The sequence below is a fragment of the Capricornis sumatraensis genome, chromosome 20, assembly GCF_032405125.1.
Source record: "Capricornis sumatraensis isolate serow.1 chromosome 20, serow.2, whole genome shotgun sequence".
Taxonomy (NCBI): Eukaryota; Metazoa; Chordata; class Mammalia; order Artiodactyla; family Bovidae; genus Capricornis; species Capricornis sumatraensis.
This window is the reverse complement of record NC_091088.1, coordinates 24504239-24532004: the sequence shown is the minus strand read 5'-3', so window position 1 is coordinate 24532004 and position 27766 is coordinate 24504239. Positions and strand designations below refer to the sequence as shown.

The 27766-nt window shown below is 58.7% G+C and overlaps 1 protein-coding gene across 2 annotated transcripts; it reads right to left on the bottom strand.

Moving 5' to 3' along the window:
- Window positions 1-510: 510 nt before the first annotated feature.
- Window positions 511-27042, bottom strand: ADCY7 (adenylate cyclase 7). Of its 2 annotated transcripts, none has more exons than XM_068992416.1 (25): window positions 26857-27042; window positions 24633-24842; window positions 23448-23609; window positions 22553-22702; window positions 22141-22289; window positions 20448-20559; window positions 17021-17148; window positions 15559-15717; window positions 15201-15333; window positions 11868-12059; window positions 11476-11510; window positions 10884-10967; window positions 10610-10682; window positions 9153-9250; window positions 8155-8239; window positions 7661-7786; window positions 6742-6840; window positions 5625-5818; window positions 4680-4767; window positions 4171-4326; window positions 3326-3472; window positions 2419-2523; window positions 1930-2044; window positions 928-1052; window positions 511-745 (listed from the first exon to the last, which is right to left on the bottom strand). In XM_068992416.1, exons 1-25 carry the CDS (start codon window positions 27025-27027, stop codon window positions 599-601), a joined length of 3243 nt encoding a protein of 1080 aa, XP_068848517.1. In that variant the 5' UTR covers window positions 27028-27042; the 3' UTR covers window positions 511-598. The 2 variants fall into 2 exon arrangements, with proteins under 2 accessions (XP_068848517.1, XP_068848518.1); XM_068992417.1 differs by having other exon boundaries at window positions 4680-4770; window positions 26857-27027.
- Window positions 27043-27766: the final 724 nt, after the last annotated feature.

The window sequence follows — 27766 nt, the reverse complement described above, 5'->3', positions numbered from 1 at the left end:
TATTAATAATGTATCCATTTTTAAACAGACACATGCCAAAGAGGATAAGAAGTAAGTGTCCACTGTGGGGTTTTCTCCCTATTGTTTGAACCCATTTGTAGATGTAAAACAATCTTTCAACTCCATTTACCAGAATGCCTATATGAGAAGTGTGCGCTCTTGTAGCTGGTGTGCTGGGGAGAAAGGAGTTCCCAGCCATCCTGGACGAGAAAAGACACGTTCCACGTGTGCAGGTCACAGGCCGTGGGGGGTGGGGCAGGCAGGTCTCCAGGTCATGCTCCAAGGTCTCCTCCACAGCACCTTGGGGATGAGTGCATGGCTCACAAATGAGCTGTTCCCTGCTGGGCTGGAGGCCGCCCTGCAGACTCAGACAGCACAGAGGTTCTGGCTGCCTGTGTGTAAGGCCGGGTGATTGCCCCAAGCTGACACGTCCCCTAGTGCAAGTCCAAGGAGGCCACGCACTCACAGCCACCTGCTCACGTGGTGATGACCAATCCCTTGGACTGCCTTTGTGCCTGGTGTGGGGCTGGGCCTTCCGCCTGGCTTGCTTCAGAGAAGGAAATGGGTTTCCAGCATGTCTGGCACCTACCAAAAGCCCTCAGTTCAGCCCCAGGCCTTGGAACTTAGCGGTATCTGTACAGACAAAGTAAGTCCTCAGTTCACCTTTGCCTTTGACATTAATTAGCCCGCGGCACTCACAGGAATACCCTAGTCCCTGGAGGATGGTACATGTCTCTTCAGTAACCTGAAAAGGAAAGAAGCATAAGTCCTCAGAAGAGAGAAACCTGCTGTGGCGGGGACGAAGAGAAATTGGCCGACAGGGTCTGGTTTCCCTCCAGAATTTGGTGGCTAGAATCCCCTGGCAGACTTGACAGCCCAGGCTCCCTCACCTCCACTGGGCACAGGTTTCCCCAGGTGAGCTTTTACCTGGATTTTTCCAAGTTCTCCAGTGCTCTCCATTCGACTGGCAACATTGACCGTGTTTCCCCAGATGTCGTACTGAGGTTTTCGTGCCCCAATCACTCCAGCAATCACAGGCCCATGGTTTATGCCTAAAGATATTTGCAGTTGGCAGATAATAGAGACAAAGCCTCCAGCTATAGGGCTACAGAATCCACCCAGCTACCACGGAAAGGATTGGCAAAAGCACGAAAATGAAGGTAGGGACCATGCTTCCTGCACCTGGGACAGGAGATGGCACTTGAGATGTGAGGGGAGGGCTCCCTGGGCAGTTCCCTTTCAGACTTGACTGGATGTGGAGCCTGAGTCCAGTGTTAACACTTCCTTTATCTGCTCTGTGTGTGTGAGTCACTCAGTTGCGTCTGACTCTTTGTGACTCCATGGACTGTAGCCCGCCAAGCTCCTCTGTCCAAGGGATTCTCCAGGCAAGAATACTGGGGTGGGTTGCCATTTTCTTCTCTAAGGGATTTTCCCGACCCAGGGATCAAACCCGGGTCTCCTGCATTGCAGGCAGATGCTTTACTCTATCTGTATCTGCTAATCACCTCAAACAGTGAATGGGTTTTGGGGACTGACCGTATTAGTTTCGGTGACTACTTAGGTTAATAATTTCGATTTGTTTTCAGGATATTTAAGGTCACCTGTTTACAACTGGGGATTCCCCATGGTAATATATATTCCTGGTTACTTAGAACCTTCAAAGAAAAGTAGTAGGCAAGGAAAGAATAATTTCCCAATCACTTGGTTGTAAGATCAGAGAGGGATTTCTAAAGTTTTTCGAAACAGATGGCAACATACACCCAACTAAGAGTGGGGCTGCCAGGAGGCAGGGATGGCAACATACACCCCACTAGGAGTGGGGCTGCCAGGAGGCAGGGATAGCAACATACACCCCACTGAGAGTGGGGCTGCCAGGGCTGCACAGTCCTGCCCTGAGCCACAGCCCACCCCACCTTCCCAGGGCCTCACCAACTCGGAGGCGAAAGGAGTTGAAGGAGTGCCGATTGATGCCGTCCAGCTTGCTCATCAGGGCGGTGCTGAACTCCACCATGATGCCGATATGGGCATGCTGCCGCTCCAGGTCCTGCGGGATAGAGCGCTGTACGTGGGGCCGTGGGCAGTGTTGCTCCGCCTCCCTGCCTCCAGAGCACCCTGACCCGGGGAGCACCGTGTGCCAGCCGGGGCATGAAAGCCACGGGGGGCCACTGCTGGGCAGAGCTGTACCGACCAAGCCTCCTCCACAGGGTGTCCAGGACCCGAGCACTCCCTTAGACTCCCCTCCTGGCGAGGGGCCCCCTGTCCCAACTCCTCCAGCAAATCGTCCCTCAGGCTGAGGCATGAGCTCGTTTGCCGCACCCTCAAAGGAGGGAGTGTGGAGAGGACAGTGTTGGCCTGGGGCTGTGCCCACTCTCCCCTCCTCTGGGGCTGCGGCGCGAGGCCAGCAGGTAGGCTGAGTACCTGATTCTCAGGCCCTGAGGGGATGCTGAGCCCCGCAGCGGCCATGTACGTGCTGCCGATGGTCTTGATCTTCTCCACACCACTGAACTTCGGCTTTAACAGCAGCTGCAGGACAAAGGGAAGCAGGGCCATGCAGGAGGGCTGCAGCCTGGGCCTGTCCCCGGTCCTGAGAAGGGGGTGGGTCCTCTCCCACCACCACTTCTGAATGCAAGCATTTCTCCCGCTGGGCCTTTGCCCTCTGAGTTCACACCTCCGTACAGGTGGGCACAGCCTCTGCGTCCTCTCCCTGCTCCTTTCTTCCCCGACATTCCTTGTCTTTTCCATTCTCATCTGGTCTCACTTCTGTGTGCTTAGTTGCTCAGTCATGTTCGACTCTCTGCAGCCCCACAGACTGTAGCCCGCCAGGCTCCTCTGTCCCTGGGGATTCTCCAGGCAAGAATAATGGGAGTGGGTTGCCCTGTCCTCCAGGGGATCTTCCCAACCCAGGGATCGAACCCAGGTCTCCCACATTGCAGGCAGATTCTTTACTGTCCGAGCCACCAGGGAAGCCCAGTCTAATTCCTACTAAGATGCAAACACCCCACTACTCAACAGAGTCTACACAGGCATTCGGATTATTTGCAGCTAAGACTTAAGCCCAAACTGAGTGACTAACTCTGCAACAGACTGCCAGCACAGGCTAAGCAAGAAATCAAACAACTCTACGACCTAAATCTAAGCAAGCTGCTGCCAATCACAGAGAAGATAACACATTATATGCTGAAGAGACAGAAAAGGCAAATGTGTGTGTTCTTTTCATAATTTGTGTGATGTGTGCTCCCCCCAAGGGAGCCGCAGTGCACGTGTAAGCTGGGCCTGGGGTGCCCCGGGCCCACCCCGCTCTCTCCAGGCTGCGTGGAGGCCCTACCTCATCAAAGTCGGCGATGATCTCGTTGAGCAGGCGCAGGCACTCCAGCCCTTCCTTGTTGACGTCGCACTCTGTGTAGAAGACTTTAAAGTCCGGCACCGACGCAAACATGACACACACGCAGTCGTAGGACTGATGGTACCAGTCCTGGATTGGGGCGGGGGAGACACAGGACCCCATGGCCACCCAGCCTCCTGGGAGCAGGGTGGCGAGCAGACTGGGGCCGATTCCTCCTCACGGGAGCAGGTGTTGGTGGGGGTGGGAGGGGGACAGGAGGGGCTGAGCAGTGGTTCTCCACCTGACTACATGAGATTCAACTGGGGATCATTACAGAACGGGAGGTTCTAAATCAGTTTGTTGAGGACGGTGGGACTCAGGTTGGTTTGGGGCTCCTTTAGGTCCCCTGTGTCTGCACAGCTGGACTTGAGAACCCCCGGGTATAGACGGTAACAGTCAGGAGGCCTGGGTTCTCTGCTCGCTGGGCCTGAGTTCCCATAGACAGGAAACTCTGCTGTACAGAACTGGTAGAAATGCGTGTTTTCATCAGCAGATGGTCCGGATTACAAATACCTGGACATGTGCTCCTTGCAACAATTCTGCCAGTCAAGTACTATCAGCCCCACTTTACAGATGTGAAAATCAAGGCCCAGGGCGGTGAGACCTGAATGCAGGTCTCTTGACTCCGAGGCCTGTTTTCTTACAGCTCATGGCACACAGAGTCTCCTGGGAGCATCGGTGAGGCCAAGTGCCATGGGGACCAAGTGCAGAAAGCAGCCTCCCTCCAGGAACCACACCTGTGCCTTGGGGCTCCCTGCCCAGAGTGACTAGTCCCTTCTTGTCCCCACCTCGTTTAACTTGTCACCGATGAAGTGGGCGGCCACGTGTGCGGGCAGGACATTCTCTAGAAGAAGGCGGTTCACGTTCTCCATGGTTTCAAACTCCTCATGTTCCTTCTTGAACTTCTTCTTCCACAGACAGTCCAGGCGGCAGTAATAGTCAATCTGTGGACAGGGGGATATCTGAGTCCTGGCTGCAGTGAGCGAGGGCAGAGGGCAGAGCACACTCGTAACCCCAGGGGCCACGGAGCCTCCCTGTGCCTCTGGCTGACATCGCCAACTCAAGGGCCGCCCTGCAGTGGCCTTGAAACCCCTGTCAGCCGAGACTTACAATCCTCAAGTGACCCACACGATTAAATGTCACTCAAGTCCTGACAAGAAGTAAGGACACTCAGGACCCCTGACCCCGGGAGCAGAACATCCTGAAAAGACTGCATCTTGTGTGCGGCTCCAAGTCCAAGGCCGCCCCCACCCGACCCCCAGCCTCTCTCCAAGCAGAGGGGCCTCCCGGGCTGCACCTGTCTGGAGAGCATGATGAGGGTGGTGTAGAACAAGACCAGGTAGAAATTGATCATCGTCTTCAGATGCCATGAACAGGATGAGGAGCTGCTGGACACGAGGAGGAAAGGCAGACGTCACCACCACTTCCCCCGGAAGCCCCCCCAAATGCGGGCCCAGACCCAGTGCTAGCCCCTGGGAAAGTGAGCCAGATGGAAGGGTGCTGCCCTCAGGGCTCGTGTGCGCAAGGCTGGCAAACAAGATGCTTCAGGTTGTAAAGTAAAGAGGGAGGTGGAGACTGACAGGGAGGTGACATCAGAGCTGACACCTGGTCACAGGGAAGGGCCATGGCAAAGTCAAGGAAAGCACTGTAGGCAGGTGGGGGGGGCAGCCAAAGGCAGCCCATGCTCCTCAAGGTGAGCAGGGCTTGCAGAAGGAGTCGTAGGTGCAACCCAGGCCCATGGGAACAGGCCTTGTTCTGGGTCCCCCGGTTTCTGCCTTTTAGCTCAAGGCAGCCAGGTCTCTCTCCTTTGCCCACCTGAGCCCCCAGCCCCAGAAGCAGGCACACACCAGCCCCTCCATGTGTCTGGGAACAGACCAGAGACGACCACTCTCTGCAGAACTCTGAGACCCAGGACACAGCTCAGAGCCGGGTGCTGGGCTAAGGGCTGCAGCCTCCACCTCCCACCCCAGACTGGCCTAGAGACAGGAAACCAGGTGGCCTCTGGGGACCGGGGACACACCCCCTGCCAATGAGTCACATTCAGTCCTAAGCGCTGCAGACCCAGGGCCATGGCTTCCCCTTCTGTAAAGTGGGAACCACGCCACCTGCCAGTCCAGCCCACAAGCTGTCTGCTCCACAGGGGACTGTGGCTGCAAAAGCACCCGAGTTTGAAACGGCACTGAGACAAAGCCAAGGGCACTGCAGCGGACACAGTCAGGACGGGCAGTGGGCGGGGCCTCACCTGAGGGTGCCATTGGTCCCGGTGAGGTTGCCCATGCTGTGGCCACAGCAGTCCCACTGCCAGCTCGGGGAGACGTTGAAGAGGGCCAGGTAGGCCACCAAGGCCACGGTCAACAGCACGACCTTCAGCTCCAGGCTCATCCGCAGGAAGACAGAGCAAGCGATGAAGGCCAGGATGCAGCTGCAGGTGTAGTCCTGGGGAGACAGGGCTGCCGGTCAGCCCCCTACCTCCCGTCTCCAGGCGGCACCTCCCGGACCAGAGGTCGCCGAAAGGAGGGGCACCTTTAGCCACAGGGGACTCCAGGAAGAACCAGTGTGTCTTCAGCATTACTCTCCTGCCTCCCTTAACAAGGAGCAGGCAATGGAACCTAAAACTTTCTGTAATATGTTGTTTTTAGCATAAGTTTACTTCCACTTACAGCCAATGAACTCATTTAAAAGAAAAAAAAAAATGTAGGAAATGAAAATGCCGGTGCCATGTGGCCGTGACAAGGTCTTGAGTTCTGCCGTGAGCTGGTCCCTCCCAAACTGCATCTCCGCCCAGGTCGGTCTCCTGCTCAAGATCCTGCTGTGGCTCCCCAGCGGCCGCAGCACAGAGACCGAGCTCCTCGCCCTGGCCCTTGTGCTCCGCCCAGAGCTGGATCTGACCCACCTCGGGCTCCATCTCCCAACCCTCCCCCACCTCCTCCCTGGGACGCAACCGCCTGAAACCTACTGTGCCCACCACCCGCCTCGGCTGTTTCTCTCGGTCCCACCTCCTATCTCCCTGTCGACCCACGACCTTTCTGCCCTTCAGAGACCAGCTCAAATCCCCCACTGGCCCCCTCAAGTCCCACCGCCCTCATTCTGTCCAGGAGGGCACTCCAGGCACTGCCAGCCCTGGCTCCACTGCCTCTGAGGCAAACCTGTCCCCCTCCCCACGCCACATCCCCATCCACGAAGAGAGATCATGACGGACGTGGGGGGGGACAACCTTCTCGCCCCGGATGCAGGCGCCAGCACCCACCCTGCACTCTCACCTCTCCTGGGAGAGCCCATGGGCTCCGGAACTTAGCACTCTCTGAGCGTGCAGGGAAAATCCGAGTGAGGGCACGGGGCACGCGGAGGGACACACTCACCGGGAGGAGGTAGCACGGGCTCATCTCACAGCCGCTCACAGCCCTCAGGCCTGTCTCATTCCCAACAGGCAGCCCCCAGTCCCGGAAGGGCATCAGCGGCTAGGGACAAGACAAGGGCCCTGTGAGAGGTGGTTTGGGGACGACCCAGGGTCTGCTCAGGCCAAGGAGGGCTGGGGGCAGAGGGCAGGGCCCGGGCTCCATGGCACAGTGAGCATCTCCTGCCAGGCGCGGCTCTAAGCCCAGCCCAGAGGCACGGCACCCCGACCTCATCCCACCGCGGCCACAGCTCCACTGCAGTGGATGGCACGCGGATCCTGCCCCAGGGCCCCCGGGGCTGACTCGGGGAGAAGCTGGGAGCAGCGTTTTCAGTGAGTCCCCTTCTCCCCGGGTGATGCTGAGGGAGGCGGTCACAGAGTCCCCAGTGCAGCGGACACGGAGGTCGGGAGGAGATGCCGACTCTAGATGTGGGAGCAGGCAGGACCAGCCAGGACAAGTGCTGTCTGAGCACGAAGCATATGAGCCCAGCCCACAAAGTGGGACCCACGTGCCCCCAAGCGTGTGCCCAGGGCAGCTCGACCCCAATGAGGAGACGAGTCTCCGAGAGGCTGAGACAGGACCTCCTCGGGGGCTGGAGAAAGACTGGCACGTCAAGGACACAGTGGTGGCCGGGTGAGCGCTCTGGGGGCCTCGAGTCCTTGTGTGACCAATGTAGGCTGAGGACCTCGGAGCCACCACAGGGGCTGCCACAGGCCCGGCCCACCAGGCTGTGGATTATGGCCACATCACATGCTGCTTTTAGGCAACAGGATTATGGGATTCTAGAACCTAGAGGTTCCCAGGGTTGAAGACTGGCTCCCTCCTCCCCAAAGTGTGCTCAGCCTGAGGGGTCCTGGCCAGGCCCACCAGCCCCAGCACCCACCAAGTTGATGACAGCGATGACGAACAGGCTGCCGATGGTCAGGATGGCCAGGGACACCCGCAGCAGGGGCTGCGTCTCCACGCTCTCGGTGATGGCTCGGAGCTTCCCCCGGGCCGGGCAGCACCTCTGTGGAATCACAGTGTCATCACAGAGCACCCGCAGCACCCGGGAGGGCCCACAGCCCAAGGGCCCAGCAGAGTGAGAGCTTCCGAGAGCTCCGAGCGGGGATCAGGGGTGCTGTGCCTGTGTCCAGCCCAGAGCTCAGGACACATGTGGTGAGCAGACAGAAGGGACATGCCCACCCTTGTGGCTGGGACAGCCATGGCCACTTGGGGACCACTAGCACCTAGGAAAGAGGATCCTGGGAGAAGCCTCCAGGGCACTCAGCACTGTCCTCCAGGAAGGGGGGCAGAGCTCGTGGGGAGGGGCTGGGGCCACCACCACCCTGCCACCTGCTGGGGCCCGGCCAGCACTGTCAGGGGCTTCCTGCTCACCAAGAACTCATAGGCGAAGCACAAGGCTAGTACCAGCCCGAGCACGCAGGCCACCAGCCCAAAGGACACACCCAGAGTCTTCACCCTGGAAAAGAAGGAAAAACCTAAGTTTGAGGGGACCTTCTGCCCAGGGCATGTTCCCCACCCCCAGCACCTCAGCCAAAGGGGGACTCTGCACACTGTGGTCCGGCTGCCCCACGAACAAGACACAAGCCCAGCATCAACATCACGCCACACTCCACCCCCCGCCCCCCACCATTTCTGGGCCCAGTACACAAGAAATAAGTGATTACACAGCCTTTACACTCCTGTCCAGCAAGCACACAAGCACATCTAAACATGTTCCTTATTTCATCTTTCTTAAGCACATCCTGAACCTCTGGCCTAAGCACGCTTCCAGAGGCCACCAAGGAGCTGATCCTACTCTCTCCCATGACCTCAGCCCCCTGTCCCTGTCCACCCCCTCCTCTGCCTCCCCCTCATGAATAGAGACCCCACCTCTACCCCAGAGCCTCAATTTCCCACACCTAAGAGGGAGATGGTGGCAGTTACTATTTTAGGAGTTGTCCCTTCTACAACTCCAAACACCTAGGGCAACTGAAATCCCTCCAGGGTCACACAGATAACCGGTGACTGTGGTGGTGGGAGGCATCTGGGAGTGGGGAGGCCTACAGCACGAGAGAGCAAGCACCTTCAATTAAAACGAAAAACTGCCATGGCTGATTCATGTCAATGTATGGCAAAAACCACCACCAAATTGTAAAGTAATTAGCCTCCAATTAAAATAAATAATAATTTTTTTTTTTAATTAAAAACTGAACATTGGCAACTCCAGGTATGGGGACCACTGCACCCAGGCTGGTTTCTGCAGCTCGAAGGTCTAAAGTGACTAGAGTTACTCCCAGCCAGTCCCTTCTCCCAGGCTGGGATCTGCGGGTCCCCAGCCCTCCTTGCCTGACCCTGGTGGGCCTGACCATCCGGCCCAGCCCCCGACTGACCTGGACAACAGCAAGACGTGGATGAGCAGGACGCAGACGAAGACGAAGCTGGCACAAGCGAAGTAGTAGCGGACCCGGGGGATGGGTGCCAGGCGGTACTGGGGGCAACAGAGACTGTGAGGAGCGGTCGGGCAGCCGAAGCCCCACCCACAGAGCCACTTGCCCTGACCCCTTCCCAGCTCCACCCTGGCTCTGGTTAATCATCTTTTTAAAAAAACACCCTTACCCCATCTCCTTGACTTCACCATGACGCTGTTACGTCATCATGAACAAGCCATTCTCATTTGTTTCGGTTTTGCAAATTCTCTTTTATATTCAGAGGCAACCCCTTCCCCTCCCCAGCCCGGCTCGGGTCTCCATCTTTATTTCCCAGGTCCCTGAAAATCCCGTAGCCCAAGTGAGCTTCGGGGTTACTGTGATGGGGGCTACCAGTGGGTCTGTTGTCATCCCAAACTGAGCAGTACAACCAGGCCTGAGCCCTGAGCCCTGAGCCCGGGGGTGGGGGGCCCTGTGCTGCCTGCCCCTCCACACCAGGCAGATCTCTGCCCGCGGGGCTCCCACCACCGGTGAGCAAACCGAGGCTCAGGGAGCGGGCAGCCTGTCTGGGTCTCCCAGCAGCAGGAGGCCACCAGACGGCTCGTCTGATGACCACACCTGCCTTCGGGCCCCAAGCTCCTCACGCAGGGAGACCCCTGGAGGCTGAAACGGGCGCTATGGGCTGGGCCACCCTCTCAGGCCACACCCGATGCCAAGACACTCTAAACGTCAGAGTCTGTGAAAAGGGTACTAGCACCCATCTCGGCCAGCAGGTGAGAGTGAAATGACCACGTGTGGGCCTTGGACGCTGCCAGAACCCATAGGCCCTCAATAAATAAGTGAATGGGGACTTCCCTGGTGGTCCAGTGGCTAAGACTCTGTTCTCCCAATGCAGGGGTCCGGGGTTCAATCCTTGGTCAGGGAACTAGATCCCACTTGCCACAACTAAAGATCATGCATGCCTCAACAAAAAACTGAGGATGCTTCATTCTACAACTAAGAATAGCACAGCCAAATTAAAAACAAAAATGGTCACTAGTGGGACACAGAATGGTTTTATGGCAGCTATATAGGGGGACCAGTTGGGCCCCATTAGACCAATACTAAGTTTGGGGCTTTTCCCTAAAAAGGTCAACACTGTCAACCACTGTGTGCCCTGGAGCCATCAGCTGAGGTCTGGCATATAGGGAGCAAAGCCTCCCAAACCCCAGTAGGCGAACCACTCCCGGGCATGGCAAGCAGAGCGGTGAGCCAAGAGAGACCCCCAATAGGCTGGATGGACTCCCGACCCCACCCTGGTGGCAGCTGGAATGATTTCCCAGCACCCTCCCCGAGCAGACCTTCCGAGGGTGTTGGCTGCCCCTGTCCCCCGCCCCCAGACCTTGGAGCCCACCTTCCTAGGGCTGCTCAGAGGTCCTCACCTCTCGCTCGAAGCCCTTCTCCAGGAAGATGGACCCAAAGGTGGAGAAGTCATCAGACTTGGAGCAGCAGGGTCTGTGGGGCGGAGATGCAGCAGGAAGAGGTGAAGCCTGGAGGAGTCGGGGCGGGGTGACAGGGGCCACCCTCAGAGGAGAGGGGGTGGGGCGGAGCACAGGGCCCGCCCTCAGCTGGCCGCCCTGGGGACACAGCCCCTGGGCACAAGGCACAAGGAAGATGGCCCCTGCTTGAGGGAGGCAGGAGTCTCAAGAGCCTCACCTGGTAGAGCTGAGCCCCTCGATGGCTGACAACATCTCATCGTCGTATGAGTCGTCCTCTGACCGCCCCTTGGGGCACGCGCTTCTGGAATCAGACACCCACAGCAGCATCAGCCTGGGGACCTACAACCACTCACCCAGAGGCAGGGGTGTAGATGAGATGACTCACTCCAAGTGGGGTTCCCAGGTGCCCGCAGGAGGTCCCAGAGCCTCATGCAGGATGGAGGAGGGTCGGGCCGGACCCACTAAGGTCCAGAGAGGGCAAGTGAAGGCCCAGCATCACACAGCATCACCCAGCAGCAGCCCAGCAAGAAGCAGAGGGCCGATCCCGGCCCAAAGTCTGTTCCACTAAACCCCAGGTATCCCTCACACCCACCCCAACAACCCCACCACAGGGTGAGTATACAGCAGACACTCAATCACTGTGAAGTTCTGGTTCCTAGAAACACTCTGACCCTAACCGAGGCAAAATCCACAGTCAAGGCTGAGCCTTGTGGAGCTGCCATTCAGGACAGAGGCCAGTCAGGGCAGACTGCCTGGAGGAGGTGACTGGGGCAGGACTTGGCCAGGAAAGCAGGGGAGAGGGCACAAACCTGTCAGGGGTCCGGTGGCGCCGCAGGGGAACAGCCTGGAAGGAAAAGGAGGAGAAGCTTATTCTCGAGGCCATGAGCCTGGTGCAGGTCTTGGGACTGGGTCTATCATCTTGGGTACCCTCGGATGCATGGACCATCCAGGCTGCAGGCACCTGGGACTGAAGCTGAACTTGGTCTGGGGAACCAGGAGTCCAGAGACATCCCCAGCCCCCTGGAGCATTCTCCAAATGCTCTCATTTCCCCAAGGGCCCTAGGAGGCAGGGAGGCAGAGCAGAGCCCAGAACCATCCTGCACATGCAGAGTGAGGCTCAAGACAGAAGGACCCCTTAGCATCTGCCCCCCTGCCCTTTCACAGGGCCCCGGCTCCCAGCTCCCTGGGAGGAGGGTCCTACCTTGGGCCTCCGCCCGTGGGACACAAGGGTCTCGCTGCTGCTCACGCTCTCGCGTTGGTTGAGGTGTGCAAAGGGGCGAGCCGCCCCCCAGGACTCCAAGTAGCGCGTCATTCGCACAGACGCCCGCATCTTCAGGGTCGCATCCCCCTTGTTCTTGGAGTTGTGCTGGCTGGGCTGAGGCGGCTGCTGGCTCTGAGAGCAGACACAGACACAGCCTGTCCCACCCCTCCCTTCTCAGCCCAGGAAGGGGCCCCCACCCACACCCTGCTCCCCAAGAAAGGGGATGTTGCCCAGAGCGCTGGTCCATCTGGAGAAAAGGGAAAATGAACAAACTGCTGGGGCTGCAGCCCCTCGGGGATTGATGGAAGCCCAGTGCACTCACCAGCTAGGCTCCAAGGAGGCCCCAGCTCACAGGGACCTCTCCCCGACCCATTCAGAACTGTGCACAGCCCCTCAGACCCACCTCCACCTCCCCAGGGCAACAAGTGGGTTAAAGTCCAAAGCCCAAAGGCCCCGCTTGGCCCATGAAAGTCCATTGGCCCCTCCCAATGGAGGTACCTCAGGCAGATGGCACCCAGGGAAGCCACAGGCATCCTGCCTGGCCCACCCTCATGTGGTTGGCACATGTCCCCTGGCAGCAGCGGGAGGAAGGGAGTGCTGGCCAGCAGCCCAGAGCATCGGCCAACCCAGAGCTGAACCCACACCCCCATGGGGCAGCACTCCAGGGAGTTCCATTCGTACAGCCCTCAGACTACGGCATGGGTCCACCATCCGCCACACGCCCTCTGTACCCATGCCAGGGATGTGGTGGCTCATCCAGGCCCCGAGCAAGGGACCCACCTTCCCCCACCTGGAACAACAACCTGCCTGGGACCATCCGAAAGGTCACCAGGGACAAGCCTGAGCCATCTTGAGTCCTCCCCCCACCAACGCTCCTGCCCTCCAGGAGTCCCAGTCTGCAGGGGTTCCCACAAACACCCACATGGACTGGCACCTACAGCCACAAACGCTTGTCAAGCCACAAGCAGCAACTTTCCTGGAAGCTTCTTGCCTCCTTTTGGGATAGAGACATTCTTAACCCCTGAGCCACATCTGTCTGCCCAGTCAGAGGAAATAGCACGGGGTTCTGTCCTTGTGAGGAAAGTCCCAGGGTCCGGAAAGCGAGCATTGCCCTGCAGTGAGTGACCTGCCCTGGAAGTCAGGTGGGTGGGGAGCGGTCACATTTCTCTGCCTCCCCCTTCACTGTCAGTAACCCTGCCTATTCGGCACTCAGCTCTTCAAGTTTAAGGTCACTAGCACTTTCTCTCTTAGGGCAGGGAAGCCAGACACTGTCCCTAAAAGTTCAATGTATACCGAAGATCCATCAGTTCTGAGTAAAAATGCACCTGTTCACAAGGGCCCAGGGAGAGCTCACAGGCCCCCCTTCCAGCAACCTCTGGACACTCATCCGTGGAGGGGACCTCACACACATAAGCCCACAGAAGCCAGAGCTGGGAACCAGCCTCCCGTTCATGACCGGTGATGAGCCCGAGCACCCGTGTGGTGTGCGCTGCAGTCACGAGAAGAGATGAGGGTGGTCTCTGCGCACAGAAGGGAAGGTCTCTGAGCTACACTGCAAGGTTCGCACTGGAGGTGGGAGGAGGGGGCGCTATTTGGAGGGCAGAATTCTTCCGTCTACTTAACCACATAGACCTCTGGAAGGAACACACTCACCACACTGGCCCCCTCTAGAGGGGACATGCCAGCTCTAGACAGGGATGCGTGGAAAACTGTCTACAACATGCCCCTCATGCTTTCTGAATTTTTGACTACATGAATGAATAAAATTAAACAAAAATGGGGGAAGGTAGGGTTGCCAGGTAAATTACAGGAAGCCCAGTTAACCCTGTATGAGACACTCATACTAAAACCTCCTTCGTTCATCTGGAACGCGACTCAGACTGGTCGTCCGTTGTACCTGCTGACCCGGCAGCCCTGAGGGGTGGGTTTTGGGGCCATGCCTACCACCGCCTTGGGCTCAAGGGCTCTGCTTCATTCATTCACCAGCTGTCTGGGCCCCAGCGCCATGTCAAGCGCTGTTCGAGGACCCCGGGCTGCAGCCCAGAGAAGAGGGACCCCAGCCCAAGCCTGCCCACGTGGAGCTCACACTGACAATAAACAGTAAAAAGGATAAACAGGAGCACTTGGGACAAAGGGAAGAGGGCTCTGGGCGGAGAGAGCATCAGTGACCTGGCTCCTGCCATGGAAAGAGCCTGGCATGGAGGGACTGGAGGCTGGCACAGGGCGGGGGAGGAAGTGCGGGAGCTCCGAGTGGGCGGGGCCTGGTGGGTGGGCGGGGCCCGGTGGGTGGGCGGGGCCGTATGAGTGGGCGGGGTCAGGAAGTGGGCAGGGCCCAGAGCGTCAGGGTGAGGGGGCCGGGTGAGGGGGCCGGGTGGGGGGGCCGGGTGGGGGGGCCGGGTGCAGCCCCAGGGTACCCAGGCGGGGTTCCCCCGGACGCTAACTCAGAGTTGCTGGCCCACCGAGGGTGCCCTCGGAACGTCGGCAGGATGAAGCCAAGGGGGGTGAGGAGAAGTTCAGAGACTGGCCCTCAGACCCCCTGGAGACTGGCAGCCGGGTCAGCCCTGAGGACAGCCAAGGCCAGAGTGAGAAGGAGCCGAGAGAGCCGGCCCGGCCGACATTCTTGAGCAAGCCCCAAGGATGACTCACCAAGGGCGGCCAGACGAGCGGGCCTCCCGCGGGCGGGAAAGAATGGCCCTTGCAGGCGCGGGTGGGCTGGGGCAGGACCCGGGCCGGGCGCCTGGAAGGAGCCCCACAGCCCCACACCCTGCCCCGTCACGGGGCCCAGAGAGAAAGAGGGGCCCACAGAGAACACAGAGGCGCCAGCGGGGCAGGCGGACACGGCAGGTCAGACACACGGAGACTCCTGCCTAGCGGCCCCTTGGCCGACCCCTGCTTCCCCTGACTCCCATCCAAGGCGTGTTTTTAAAATGTGCCTTGAAAATCTGGAAGATTAGTGACAACCTCGTGGAAAACAAACTAATAGTGACTAAAATGTCACCAGAGTTCGTTCAAGAACGTTGACGATGCACCCAGCTCACAGTGAAGGCTTCAATCAGACTGGCTTTTTCTCCTCCTGAGGTAGGCACTGCTGCCATTCCCATTTCACAGAAAAGAACATTGAGGCCCAGAGAAGATGTAACCTGGGGCCTAAAATATACCTGGTGACGGGATGCTCCCTCTTCCCACCTCTCTCTCTGCGGGCACCATTCCCCAGGTGCAGACCCCGGCTCCTGCACGGTACCCACCCAACCCTGCCGCAGCCGAGCCTCGTACCCGGGGGTCGATGACCAGGTAGGTGTGGATGTTCATCTCTTTGAGGTAAGGGTCCCGCTGCTGCCCGTGCCCGTCCTCCACCTCATACGCCTTGTCCAGGTGCTTCAGCGTCGCCTCTGTGATATGCACCCGGCTGGGGGAGACCAGAGTCACACAGCAGCAGGGCCCCCAGAGAGGGTGGGGGACCCGCCCAGGGGTGCACAGCAGGGCCGAGCAGACCGGAGCCCAGGTGAGCGCCCCCAACCCCCCGACTTCGGGGTCACTGACTCCCTCTCTGAGCCCATGCTGACCCCCCGCCATGGCAGCCCACAGTCAGCCCCGTGACCTCTGACCCGCCCGCCGACCAGCTGAGCCTTACCCAGGGACTCCAGCCGCCTCCATCCTGTTGGCCAGGGACACATCGTGGGACCACACGTCATACTGCCACTTGCGCAGCCCGATGACACCGCACAGCACGTTCCCCGAGTGGATGCCCACGCGCATGTTGATGTCCACGCCTGTGGCCTCACGCACCTGCCTGGGGCAGAGGCCAGCCACCCCACCTCAGCCAGGGCTCCTGAGAGGCCTTAAACCCTAGGACAGGCTCAAGGTCCCTGTACAGGGAGTGAGGAGCATGTGGGGACAGGGCAGGCCCAGCTCCCAGGAAAGAAGTTTCTCAGCCTGAAGGGCTGCCTCCTTGAAAGGGGATGAGACCCCCATCCCCAGGAGTGTGCAAATGGATGTGGTCACCCCCAAGTTCAAAGGCTACTAAAAAGAGGAAGAATTCCAATTGTCAGCGGTCACCATGGCTCGTGGGGAAGGCCTTAAGAGTCTATCACTGGGTGTTCCCCTGCCCGGCAGCCCCAGCTGGGGTCTGCAGAAGGATCCAGGCACCACCCAAACCCAGCAGAAACAAAGAACATGGGGACAGCCTCGGGGGGCCTTACACATCCCCACCTCTGGGAAACGGGAGCACTGAGGATTGCAGCAGCACTCAGTACAAGGAGCCCCCACTTAGGCTTCCCTGGGGCACAAGGCACCCTCAACATGAACAGGGCTCTCTGGGGTCCCTCTGACAAGTGGGAGAGGGTCCAGGAAGCAGCCAGTGCTGTGTGCCCACCAACGGGCTGGAGACGGACCAAGCCTGCTGGGGTCGGAGCCAGAGGGAGCAGAGGGCCCCGCACAACATCCACATTCTCCAGGGAGGGAAGTGACCCCCGAGAGTGCGGCGCCAACCTGTGATCACTCAGGTGGTGACGCAGAGCCAGACTGTGACCTGGACCCCTGACTCCCGGGCGGTGATTTGTTTGGTGAGATTTCAGGAGGAAGACAAGCTGGAGCTGGGTTTGCACAGGAGCTGTGCACTTGCCAGGCAGCCCAGCCGCGCCCTGCTCTGTCCTTGAACACTGGCTGGGGTGGTCAGGCCTGCCTGGTGTGGGATGCTGGGGGTCTCCCTGCAGCTGAGGGCTAGTTCCCCAACTCCCAGGGTCTTCACAGGGGGAGCAGGAAGCAGATGGAGGCCTGGAATCAGACCCTGTGTTGGCCAGCTCCCCTGCCACTGCAAAGGCTCAGTGTCCAAAGAAACAGAGTCCCCCACCCATCCTCATGACGACCCTGAGCTCTGAGTTCCGGAGGCTCTCTGCTACTGGGAGTCCCAGTGGGGCCCAGAGGGAGGGATGAAACACACTGCTGAGTGGTCCAGGTAAGCCTTCTGCACCCTTGCAGCCTCAGTTTCTCATCTGGAAAGTGGGGACAGTGTGTTCCTCACCATGCCTTGGGGAGCAGGAAGGGCCTGTTGTGGGGACAAGCCCCTGGGCCCTGGACCTGCCCGTGTTACCTACTTGATGGCCTCACACATGTCCAGCCCCATCTTCACACAGTTGCGGGCATGGTTGGGCAGCGACACAGGCAAGCCAGACACGCAGTAGTAGCAGTCACCCAGGATCTTAATCCGCATGCACTCGTTGGCCTGCAAGTCAAGGGAGAGGCCTTGTCCACCGATGGCCCACGGGCCAGGGAGCAGGCCTGTCAGCCACCTCCCCACACTCTCCAGAGTCAGCCAGGCTCTTTTCCGGCCAGAGGCTTTTACCCCCGGGGCACCAAACACCAGCAGCTGCTTCTGGGCCTGGCAAAAGGACTGGGGACACAGGAGCTCTGTAGGAGGAACCCTAAGCAGGTGTCAAGGATGAAATCAAGTGTTAGGAAGGGCGGCCACCTGAGTGCCTCTAGGGAGCCACTACCTGTGGTTTCATTCACCCATGCACTGTTTGAGCTTCTACTGAGTCCCCTGCCCTGCCCCAGACACTGGGACACAGCAGTGAGCAAAACAGAAAACAACCCTGCAGCCAGGGGCAGGGCTGGACACTAAACTAGATAAATAAAACCGATAGACACCCCTGATGATAAGTGCTATGGAGAAAAAAATGAGGAATGAGAAGGAAGAGGAGGCTTCCACGAGGCCAGAGAAGGCCTCCCAGTGAAAGTAATTTCGAGAAAAGTCCTAAAGGAGCAAGTCCTAAAGTCCTAAAGGAGGGAGCAAGCCCTGTAGAGAGCTGGAGGAGGAGCATCCCGGGCAGAGGGAAGCAGACTGTGCAAAGGGCCTGAGGCCATGAAGCTGTTGGAGACACAGCACAGCAGTCTGTGTGGATGAAGTGGAGGGGGTGAGAACAGAGAGGCAACAGGAGCCATGAGCTCCAGGGTCAGTAGGTGTCAAAGGTAACCAAGGAGACAGCTAAGCTGCCAGGGACACAGGGTTTGGGGAGTGGGCAGAGAGCAGAGAGAAAAGATGGGCGTGGGGAGAGAAGGTGGAATCATGGAGGAGAATGCTCTTGGAGGGGAAGGGGAGGCCAGGCAGGCTGTCTGAGGTCCCATCCAAGGTGGTGCTACAGCCACTTGACCCTCATAAGCCCTGAGCAAAGGGGGCCACACACACCAAGGCCTGGGGGTGGGGGTTGGGAGAACAGGAAGGAGGAGCTGCCTCCTGGGCTGCACGCTCCACGCTGCACCCCAACTGCATGCTTTATTTGCAGAGACCCCACCAGGAAGCCCTGCCCTGGCTCCCTCCTGCAGGGTCCCAAGGAGCTGGTTCCTGGAACCAGGACACACTTTGTCTGCAGACCCAGTGTCCACTCCCTGGCATGCCCCCAAGGGGTACCCTGGAGGTACCCTCCCTTGGGGTACCCTACCTGCCAGGCCTTTGTGAGCAGTCCCCTTCCTAAGCCCGCCCTCCAAGGACCCCTCTACGTGTGTTTCCCCCTTGCTTCCCACTGGGCTGCCCCGTCTGGCACACGCTGAGCTCTGCATGGCCTAAGTAGCTGGGTGAGGACACCACTTTCCTAGAAAGCAGAAGCTTGTCGAGGGCCAGGACACCCAGGCACCGGCTCAGGGAGCCGCCGCTCTTATCTCCTCCAAGGCCAGGTGCAGAATCCCAGTCTGGATCCAACTCCACTGTCAGGAGGCCACAATCCCCCCGGCTGCTCCTCCCACAGCCTCTGACACTTAGCACTGGAGGAGCTGGGTCAGTGCGCTGGGGGCGGAAGTGGCTGAGTCCAGAGGCAACGCAGAAACCCCTGAGAGCAGGCCTTGCCTCTAGCCAGGAGGTTACTGTTCTGGGATCTGGTTGCTGAGGGGACAAGAGGCTGGAGCCAGCCCTGCCTGCTGCATCTGCCCAGGGACTGGACGCTCTGGCCTGAAGACCGGCCCCTGCCACGGCCTCCCTCTTCTCATCTGTACAGTGGGGCTCCCTCATGAGCCTGCCACAGAGGGCAGGCTGTGCCCAAGAAGGCAAGGGAAAGGCCTTGGCTTTCTGGCAGGTAAAGAACCAGCTATGGCCTCCAGCCTCTGAGAAACCCCACCTGCTGGTTCAGGGAAAATCATGAAGGAAGGAAGCTCCTAAAGAAAGGCTCCCAGCTAGACAGGCCCTCAGAGTCATTCATTCATTCAACAGGACCCAGGTAAACAGTTCTCCAGAGCACCCCTGGCCAGTGGTGTCCAACTGTAGCTTGATTACCTCCTGTGATGGGAAGCTCATCCCCCAAGATGGCACCTACTGCCCACTCCTGGTAAGGCAATCTCTCCCAAGAATGAGCAGTTCTTCCTAGTGTGGGTCCAGAACTTGCCTTCCATCAAACTCTAAACCACTGATTCTCTGCCCATGGAGTCACCCAGGAGGCTCTTAAAAACTCCCAAGGGTGTGGGCATGGGTATTGGTGCTTCATTTAAACTTTCCAGGTGATTCAAACAGAGTGGCCAGAATGGAGAGCTACTGCCCTAAATCTTACACTTGAGTCTCTACTCAGTGGCCACCACTTCCAGGAAGCCTTCCTGACCACCTGAGGCTGGGCTAGGCACTCCCCAGTCCCTCCCGCTGTGCCCCTCTTCCAACCAGATGCAGACTGGGAGCTACTTGAGGGCAGCCTGAGGCCCCATGTGAGGCCAGGGCTGACCCTCGGCTGATCTTAGACCATGTGCTAAATTAATGAAGAGCTGAGACTCCTTCACAACCCCTCTCCCCCGGACACACACACTGGGAGCTGTGTGTGTGAAGACAGTGAGGTCCCGGCTCAGCCCTGTTCAGTCTCCAGACCCCTCCTGCCTTGTCTATATCCTGGAGACTCCCCTTGCCCAACACTCTCCAGGTGTGGCACCTGCTAAGGGTCCTCAGGGGTCCTCCAGTCAAGGCCCACTCCTCACCTCAGTTGTCAAGTCCCTGCATGTCTGACCCTGTGACCATGCGCCCCCATGAACACACACTGTCCCATTGCCCATTGACACGGAGCCACTTTCCACATGTGGGCACACAGAGCTCTCTTTCTACTCTAGGCTTTTGCACATTTGGTTCCCTCTGCCCATAACACTGTTCCCTTTCCTCTTCAGGTTTCTTAGACTTTAATGGGCAGGCTCTTCACCCAGGATACTGTCAAAAGGCAGATTCTGGGTAAGGCTCCCAAGTGAGGCTCCCAAGTGAGGCAGAGGCTGTCGCCCTCATGTAGTGAGAACGAAGCCACCTGCTCCTCCAGGCAGCCTCCTCTGAGCTCAGGAAGCCCAGTGCCTTCCCCAGCATGCACTGACACACTCTGGGGGACAGGGTCCTGGCTCAGCCTCCACTCCGACACGGGGCACTTGGAAGCATTTGCTGACTGGATGCTGAAATTCAACCCAGGCCTCCCTGTGCCCGTCTCCAAACAGCACTGGACACAGGACACCCTGTGGGTGCAGCGGGAGGCGTTCCTGACTTCACTACTGGAAGAACGGTGGCAACACGCTCACCTTGGCGATCTGGTCAAACTTGCCGAAGAGCTCGTTCAGCACCACCACCAGCTCTTTGGGGGAGCAGTCACTGGCCAGTCGCGTGAAGCCCACGATGTCAGCGTAGAGGATGCTGGGGGTGGGGTGGGAGAAGGGTCAGGGCCAAAAGCACCCAAATATCTGCCAGCCCTGCACTCAGTCACACCTGCAAGCCCTCCACCTCCACAGGGATGGCAGAGAAGCTCCCTGTCATAAAGACAAATTAAAGTTCCAGAGGCTTCACATCAGAGCCAAACGGAGCAAGCCCTGGTCTGCAAGGCCCTCTGGAACCCCTGGCCCCTTTAGAGCCCTCACCATAGATGACTCAACTGTGCCATCACGGGTGGATTCTTGGGCCCCTGGGAACTTCTCACCCTCCCCACACCTGATTTCACCAGACTTCGGAACTAAAACCTTGGTGAAGTGAAGTGAAGTCGCTCAGTCGTGTCTGACTCTTTGAGACCCCATGGACTGTAGCCTACTACGCTCCTCCGTCCATGGGATTTTCCAGGCAACAGTACTGGAGTGGGTTGCCATTTCCTTCTCCAGAGGATATTCGTGACCCAGGGATCGAACCCAGGTCTCCCACACTACATGTAGGCAGACGCTTTACCGTCTGAGCCACCAGGGAATCTCAGCTACTCTTAAGAGTCCCTTGGAGAGCAAGGAGATCAAACCAGTCAATCCTATAGGAAATGAACCCTGACTAGTCATTGGAAGGAATTATGCTGAACCTGAAGCTCCAATACTTTGGCCACCTGATGCAAAGAGCTGACTTATTGGAAAAGACCCTGATGCTGGGAAAGACTGAGGGCAGGAGGAAAAAGGGGCTACAGAGGATGAGATGGTTGGTCGGCATTGCTGACTCAATGGACATGAGTTTGAGCAAGCTCCAGAAGATAGTGAAGGACAGGGAAGCCTGGTGTGCTGCAGCCCATGGAGTCTCAAAGAGTCGGACATGACTGAGTGACTGAACAACAACAAAGAAGCGACTGGAAGCTCCCTCCAGGCGAGCTCCACACCCAGTGCCTTCACACCTCTCATCCTCACACTGCCCTTGTAGAACCCCCATTCCGCAGATGAGCAAACTGAGGCCCCGGGAGGTGAAGACGCGCTGGGAAGCCAGAGCTGCATTTTGCGCCAGATCTCCCGGCTCCTGAGCCTGTGGTTCTGGACCATCTGCAGCCCAGACAGAGGCCACGGGCAGCCTCAGGGGTGAGGCTGAGCTACAGGCAGAGGGCCGGAGTGGAGCTCACGGCACCCGCATCTACACCTCACTCAGGGCAGCGCCATCGAGTAACATTCTGCAGGCCCTTCAAGTCTTCAAGTCAAGATCAGGTGTCAGGACTGGGGGGCCACGGGCGGTCACCTGAGGGGGGCTTCGCCTCCTTGGAGGGGATCCTGTGCCCGATGGAGAATCACCTGCAAATGACCCCTTCCTTCCCTGCAGTCACGTCCGTGCACAGAGTCTGACCATTTTAGTGGGGAGAGGATTTCCTCCAGTACCCATGTAATCCAACCTCACTCTCTGGGGGAGCAAGGGGGGAGACTGAGACCCAGGGAGGGGCCTGGATTTACCTCTCCCCGGCCTGGGGGGGGTCTCCTGGGCCTCCAGGTAGGAGGGTAGGGGGCTCCCCGGGAGACACTGGGGCACGCGGGCCTGCCAGCCACCCACCTGACATTCTGGTGCCTCTTGACATAGAGGTTGTGGAAGTTGTTGTCGGGCAGGCAACGGCGGTCCCCGCGCTCCTTGAGCCGCTCGATGATGGCCAGCTTCATGCCCATGGAAATGTGGGCGGGCAGCACGGACAGCAGCAGGTTCTCCTGGCACGCGGGCACAGGTGGGGCGGCATCAGGCTCCCGTCCTCTCTGCGCCCTGTGCACCTCCCAGCAGCTGGTGCACGTCCTGCACCAACCCACAGGCACACGCCTCCCGTGGCCTGGCAGCCCCCCAGGGGACGCCGGCACAGGTGTCTGGTCAGGTGCCCCATGTACACACTTATTGTCAGAGAAAGGACACAGGGCGTGGGGCCTGGGGGACGGCAGGGGGATGAGGGGCGGCAGCTCCAGGGGCGGCAGGTCCTCACCTGCTGGCGCTTCTCAATGCGCAGCTTACGCCGAATCTGGATGCACTTCACGGTGTAGGTAAAGAGGTCGTGGGAGGCGTCCTGCATGTGGTGCTTGTGGAAGGCGCCCGTGAGGTTCCCGCACAGGAAGACCACCGCAGTGGCCAGCAGCTGTGGGTGGGCCACAGCGGGCTTGGCATCAGGCCTGGCCCATGCCCCCAGGACACCGGCCCCCTTGGCGGGCTGATGCTGGGACCCTCTCCCCAATCCCTGGCCTCCCAGGGGGTGCAGGTAGGGAGACTGAGGCCCAGACAGGGGTTGGTCCCCAAGTAAGTCGCTGTGACCGCAGGACGGGACTCAGGCCTGTGTCTGCATCCTCCAGGCATCCCCTGGCACGAAGGGCTCAGGACCCAGAGCCACTAAAACAGAGGCAGGAGCATGTCTCCTCACAGAGCCCAGGGGGCCGCCAAGGACAGTCACGGAAGGCACAGCGCCTGGTTGGCTGCCCGGAGCTCTGGCCTTCGCCTCCCAGACTGAACACACAACCGACCATCCCCACTGACCATTCATAATCCCTCAACACGAAGAGAAGACAGGGTGTCCCACCCTGTCCAGTGGGGCTCTGACGTGAGCAGGGGAAACCTCTGAACAGGGTCTCACCCAGCACAGCGCACCGGACCCAGGAAGGACCCCGAAGGTCAGGGCTGGAGGGAGAGGCTGAACCCTGGGATACCCCAGGCCGGCAAAGCAAAGGCTGCAGGGCTGGGCACCTGCCGACTGGGATAAAGCCTGGCCTGAAGGCTGCCTGTCAGCAAACCTCTGTCTCCAAGGCCTCCAACTCTCCCACACCAGCCTCAGCTGCCCTCAGCCCGAACCACAGCCCCACCCGAGGCTTAGCCGGCCCCGTGCCCCTCACCTGCAGCCCCAGGTGGACATTGGGCTTGGTGAAGGCTTCTGCCAGAATGGCAAGCACCAGGAGGTGGGAGGCGCTGGAGACGAGTCCGGCCGTGACGGCCTCCCACATGCTGAAGGGCAGCAGCGTGTACACCACGAAGACCACGAACAGGAAGAAGGGCACCTGCACAGAGCACGTCATGACGCGGCCACCCCACCACCCCCACCCAGCGTCGCCCGCTGAGTCGTCAGCAGCCCGTCCAGGACCCTGGTGCCCTCTGCCCTCAGGCTGGCCCCTTCCCCCACCTTGTGTGGTGAGAAGCAGCAGCAGACACATGGGAGAACAGGAAAAAGTCAAAAACCTACCCAGCCAGCATCATGTCCTACGAGCTGATTCAGGGTCTGGGGCCAAGGCTGAGCCTACCCTGAGCCTCCACTGAGCTCAGGGCCCAGGGAGCCCTTGCCTGGTGCTGGCTTCCCCTAGCTCTTCCTCTGCAAAAATGGTAACTACTGGAAGGCTGGGCAGGGCCCGTTTACCTGCCCCATCCACTCTCAGAGCTGGCCTGCCTGCTCGCGCCCTTTGGGGAGCAGTGCCCATCCCCACGCTTCCATGCATGGCTTCCATGACCCCAGCCCCGATGGTCAGATTGGGGCCAGCCCCTGATGACAATGACCATCCAGGGCTAGGCGCATGATCCAGGCCAGCCAGTGTGACTCAAGCTGGCTGAGAAAGGGCTCCCTCTCTTAGCCGGCCGGGACAGGCTGGTGGACGGCAGCCTGGAGGCGCTGCAGCCATCCATGTGCTGAGCTGGGGATGGCCGGACAGGAAAGCAGAGCTGGAAGGAAACAGGATCTGGCCAGCCTGCTGAAGCCCCAGACTGACCCCGGGCCTTTCCTGCCACCTGAGCCAGCTCGGGCCTCTTTGCCTCTTTGATTGGGGATGTGTCATTTCCAGAAACGCCACGGCCAGACATTCAGGTGGACCCTCCTCCCACCTTGCCCCCATCTTATCAGTGCAGAGCGGGGCGAACGAGACCAGCCCAGGGCCCATTTTCAGTCATAGAACCACAGCCCAGAGAGAGGGGAGGGCCTGTGGCTGGTACACCCAATGCTGATCAGCCTCCAAGACGGACCTGAGGCCCAGGGAGTGCAGGAGCTGCCAAGCGCACCCAACCCCGAGAGGCGCCAGGGTCCCCCGCCCTCTTACCTGCTCCCGGGCACAGGTGTCCTTCCTCGGCGAGTCAAAATCAAACACCAGCACATAGCCCAGCGTCACGAGGCAGGCCCAGATGAGCAGCGCCGAAACCCTGAGCCCCCGCCGGTCGAGGCACTCAGCGTACACCAGCGCGTAGAGGACCATAAACACAGCAAGCGTGAAGAACGCCGTCCCCAGGACGGCCCGGTGTCTGGAGGGGTCCTGGGTGGGGCAGACACACACAGAAATGCCATCGCTATCCAGCAGGGTATCACTTCCTCCAGGAAGCCTGCCAGGTTAGCCTGGCCAGCTTGCCTAAGCGAGGTCACCAGAGGCTCCCTCCTCGTGGGCGGTGCCCTTCCTCCCTCTAGACATCAGGGTCTGTGTCCCCTCAGGCTTGGCGCCGTTGCCTCGGCTGGGGGTGCCTGCACCGCCACGTTTCCCCAGTTGCCCTCAGCACCCTCCCCGGCCCAGCCCTGGGATGGTCTCACTGCCCACTCCCTCTCCCCCAGCAACGCCCCCCAGGGGGCCCAGGGGCTCTGTGCACAACTGCAGGGCACAGGTATAAGCACACAGAAGGGGGAGGGGCCACCGCTCCTAACTTAAAGGAACAAAAGGACCTTTAAGGGGAAATGATGACCAAGGGCATCCGAGACGGGGGAGGCGTGAAGGAGAGGCGCAGACGTGCGCCCTGCGGGGAGGAGAATAACAGGGCAGACCATGCACAGTGGGCTGGCACCTGGTTCCCCCAGGGGCCCCTAAACAAGACGAGCACAGAGACTGATCTGGGGCAGGCCTACAGTGGTACACCAGCTGCTGAGTGACCAAACGTCCCTGAGCGTACACCCACAGAGACACAGACAGCACTGATGGAGCACCTACTGGGCACTGGCCACCTTACCTTATTCATACCGCTCCGTTAATACCCTTTAGTCTCTGCTGTTTTCTCCTAGAACCTTACTGTCCTGTACAGCAACCACTAGCCACGTGTGGCTATTCAAAATTAAATTTCCACTAATTTAAAAGTAAACTTAAGGGGCTTCCCTGGTTGTCCAGTGGCTAAGATTACGCACTGCCATTGCAGGGAGTGCAGATTCGATCCCTGGTTGGGGCACTAAGATCCCACATGCCGCAACCAAAGCATAAAAATAAACAAAAATGAAACGAAACAGAAAATTCAGTTCTTTAGACATATTAGCCCGATTTCAAGTGCTCAACAGCCACACACAGGTCATGGCTGTGGTGTCTGCCTGGACAGTTGTGCTGAGAAGGACTCTGAGACCATGGCCAGGCTCCCTGAGCACAAGTGCTGGGATTGATTCATGGTGTCTGCCTTGGTACCAGAAGTGGGAGCAGGAACACACTGGCCCTCCCTGACTTAGACCTTCAATAGAATGAAAGGCCATTGTGGAGAAAAGTGATGGTCATTTATTTGCCCAGATTAATGTACCATCTAAAACCACCTCAGACCTAAAAATTAAAAAAAAAAAAAGTGTCTTCCTCCAGCCTAAATCACTGCAGATGGTGACTGCAGCCATGAAATTAAAGGATACTTACTCCTTGGAAGGAAAGTTATGACCAACCTAGGTAGCATATTAAAAAGCAGAGATATGACTTTGTCAACAAAGGTCCATCTAGTCAAGGCTGTGGTTTTTCCAGTAGTCATGAATGGATCTGAAACTTGGACTATAAAGAAACCTGAGTGCCAAAGAATTGATGCTTTTGAACTGTGGTATTGGAGAAGACTCTTGAGAGCCCCTTGGACTGCAAGGAGACTCAGCCAGTCCATTCTAAAGGAGATCAGTCCTGGGTGTTCATTGGAAGGACTGATGTTGAAGCTGAAACTCCAATACTTTGGCCACCTGATGCGAAAAGCTGACTCATTTGAAAAGACCCTGATGCTGGGAAAGATTGAGGGCAGGAGGAGAAGGGGACGACAGAGGATGAGATGGTTGGATGGCATCACCGACTCAATGGACATGGGTTTGGGTAAACTCCGGCAGTTGGTGATAGACAGGGAGGCCTGGCATGCTGCAGTTCATGGGGTCCCAAAGAGTAGGACACGACTGAGCGACTGAACTGAACCAGCCTAAATATGCTCCATAACACTTTACAGATGTAGAAACTCAGGCTTAAAGAAAATAATGACGTGCCCAAGGCCTCACAAGTACAGAGCGTCAGAGCTGAGACCTGGACCCCAGGGAAGCCCCAGCACCCACGGGCTGCCCCAACTCACCCCATAGCTGAAGGTGATGACGATCAGCGTGATGCAGGCAGCGATGGCCACCAACAGGAGCATCAGCAGGAGTGGCCCATGCTGGCTGGTGAGCCGGTACTTCTCGTAGAGCGCATCCTGGTCGGGGCCCTCCTCACCCTCGTTGAGGAAGTAGCGCCCCTTGGCTGGCATCCTCCACCTTGGCACACCCACCCAGCAGTCCACGCAGGAAACCCCACGGCCTGGGGAACATTTGTCTGCCGACACCCACGGCTGCGCGCCTAGGCCTCTGGCCTCTTCCAGCCTGGCAGGTGGGGCTGGGAAGGTACCCTCTTGGCTGGCAGCTCCATGGGCACACGGGGCCCGCACTGCTCCCGCTGCCAGGCCTGGCTCACTGCACTGCCAGCATCCGCCTCTGCATTCAGGTCCAAGTGAATGACCACTCGGGGTCCTCAGCTCTGCAGAGACACAAAGAAGACCGAGATCTGACCTGGACTGGAAAGGCTAGGCATCCGGGGAGAGCAAGGTCAGGACTCGCACCCAGGTGTGATTAGCGACCTTGGCCCAAACCTAACTTTCAGGTCTTGTTTAAAGTCTGGCCCACCCCAAGGTCATAAAGCTAGTTTCCTGTATTTCTTAGAACTGCACTGTCTGACATAGTAGCCACCAGCCACACATCACTGTCAAAAGTTATATTTAAATTGATTAAAAGTGAAATTAGGACTTCCCTGGTGGTCCACTGGTAAAGAATCCACCTGTCAGTGCAGGGGACTCGGGTTCAATTCTTGGTCTGGGAAGCTTCCATGTGCCATGGAACAGCCAAGCCCATGAACCACAGCCACTGAGCCTGTGCTCTGGAGCCCGGGAGACACAACCGCTGAGCCCAGGCGCCGCGGCCACTGAGCCTGTGGAGACAACTGCTGAGCCCAGT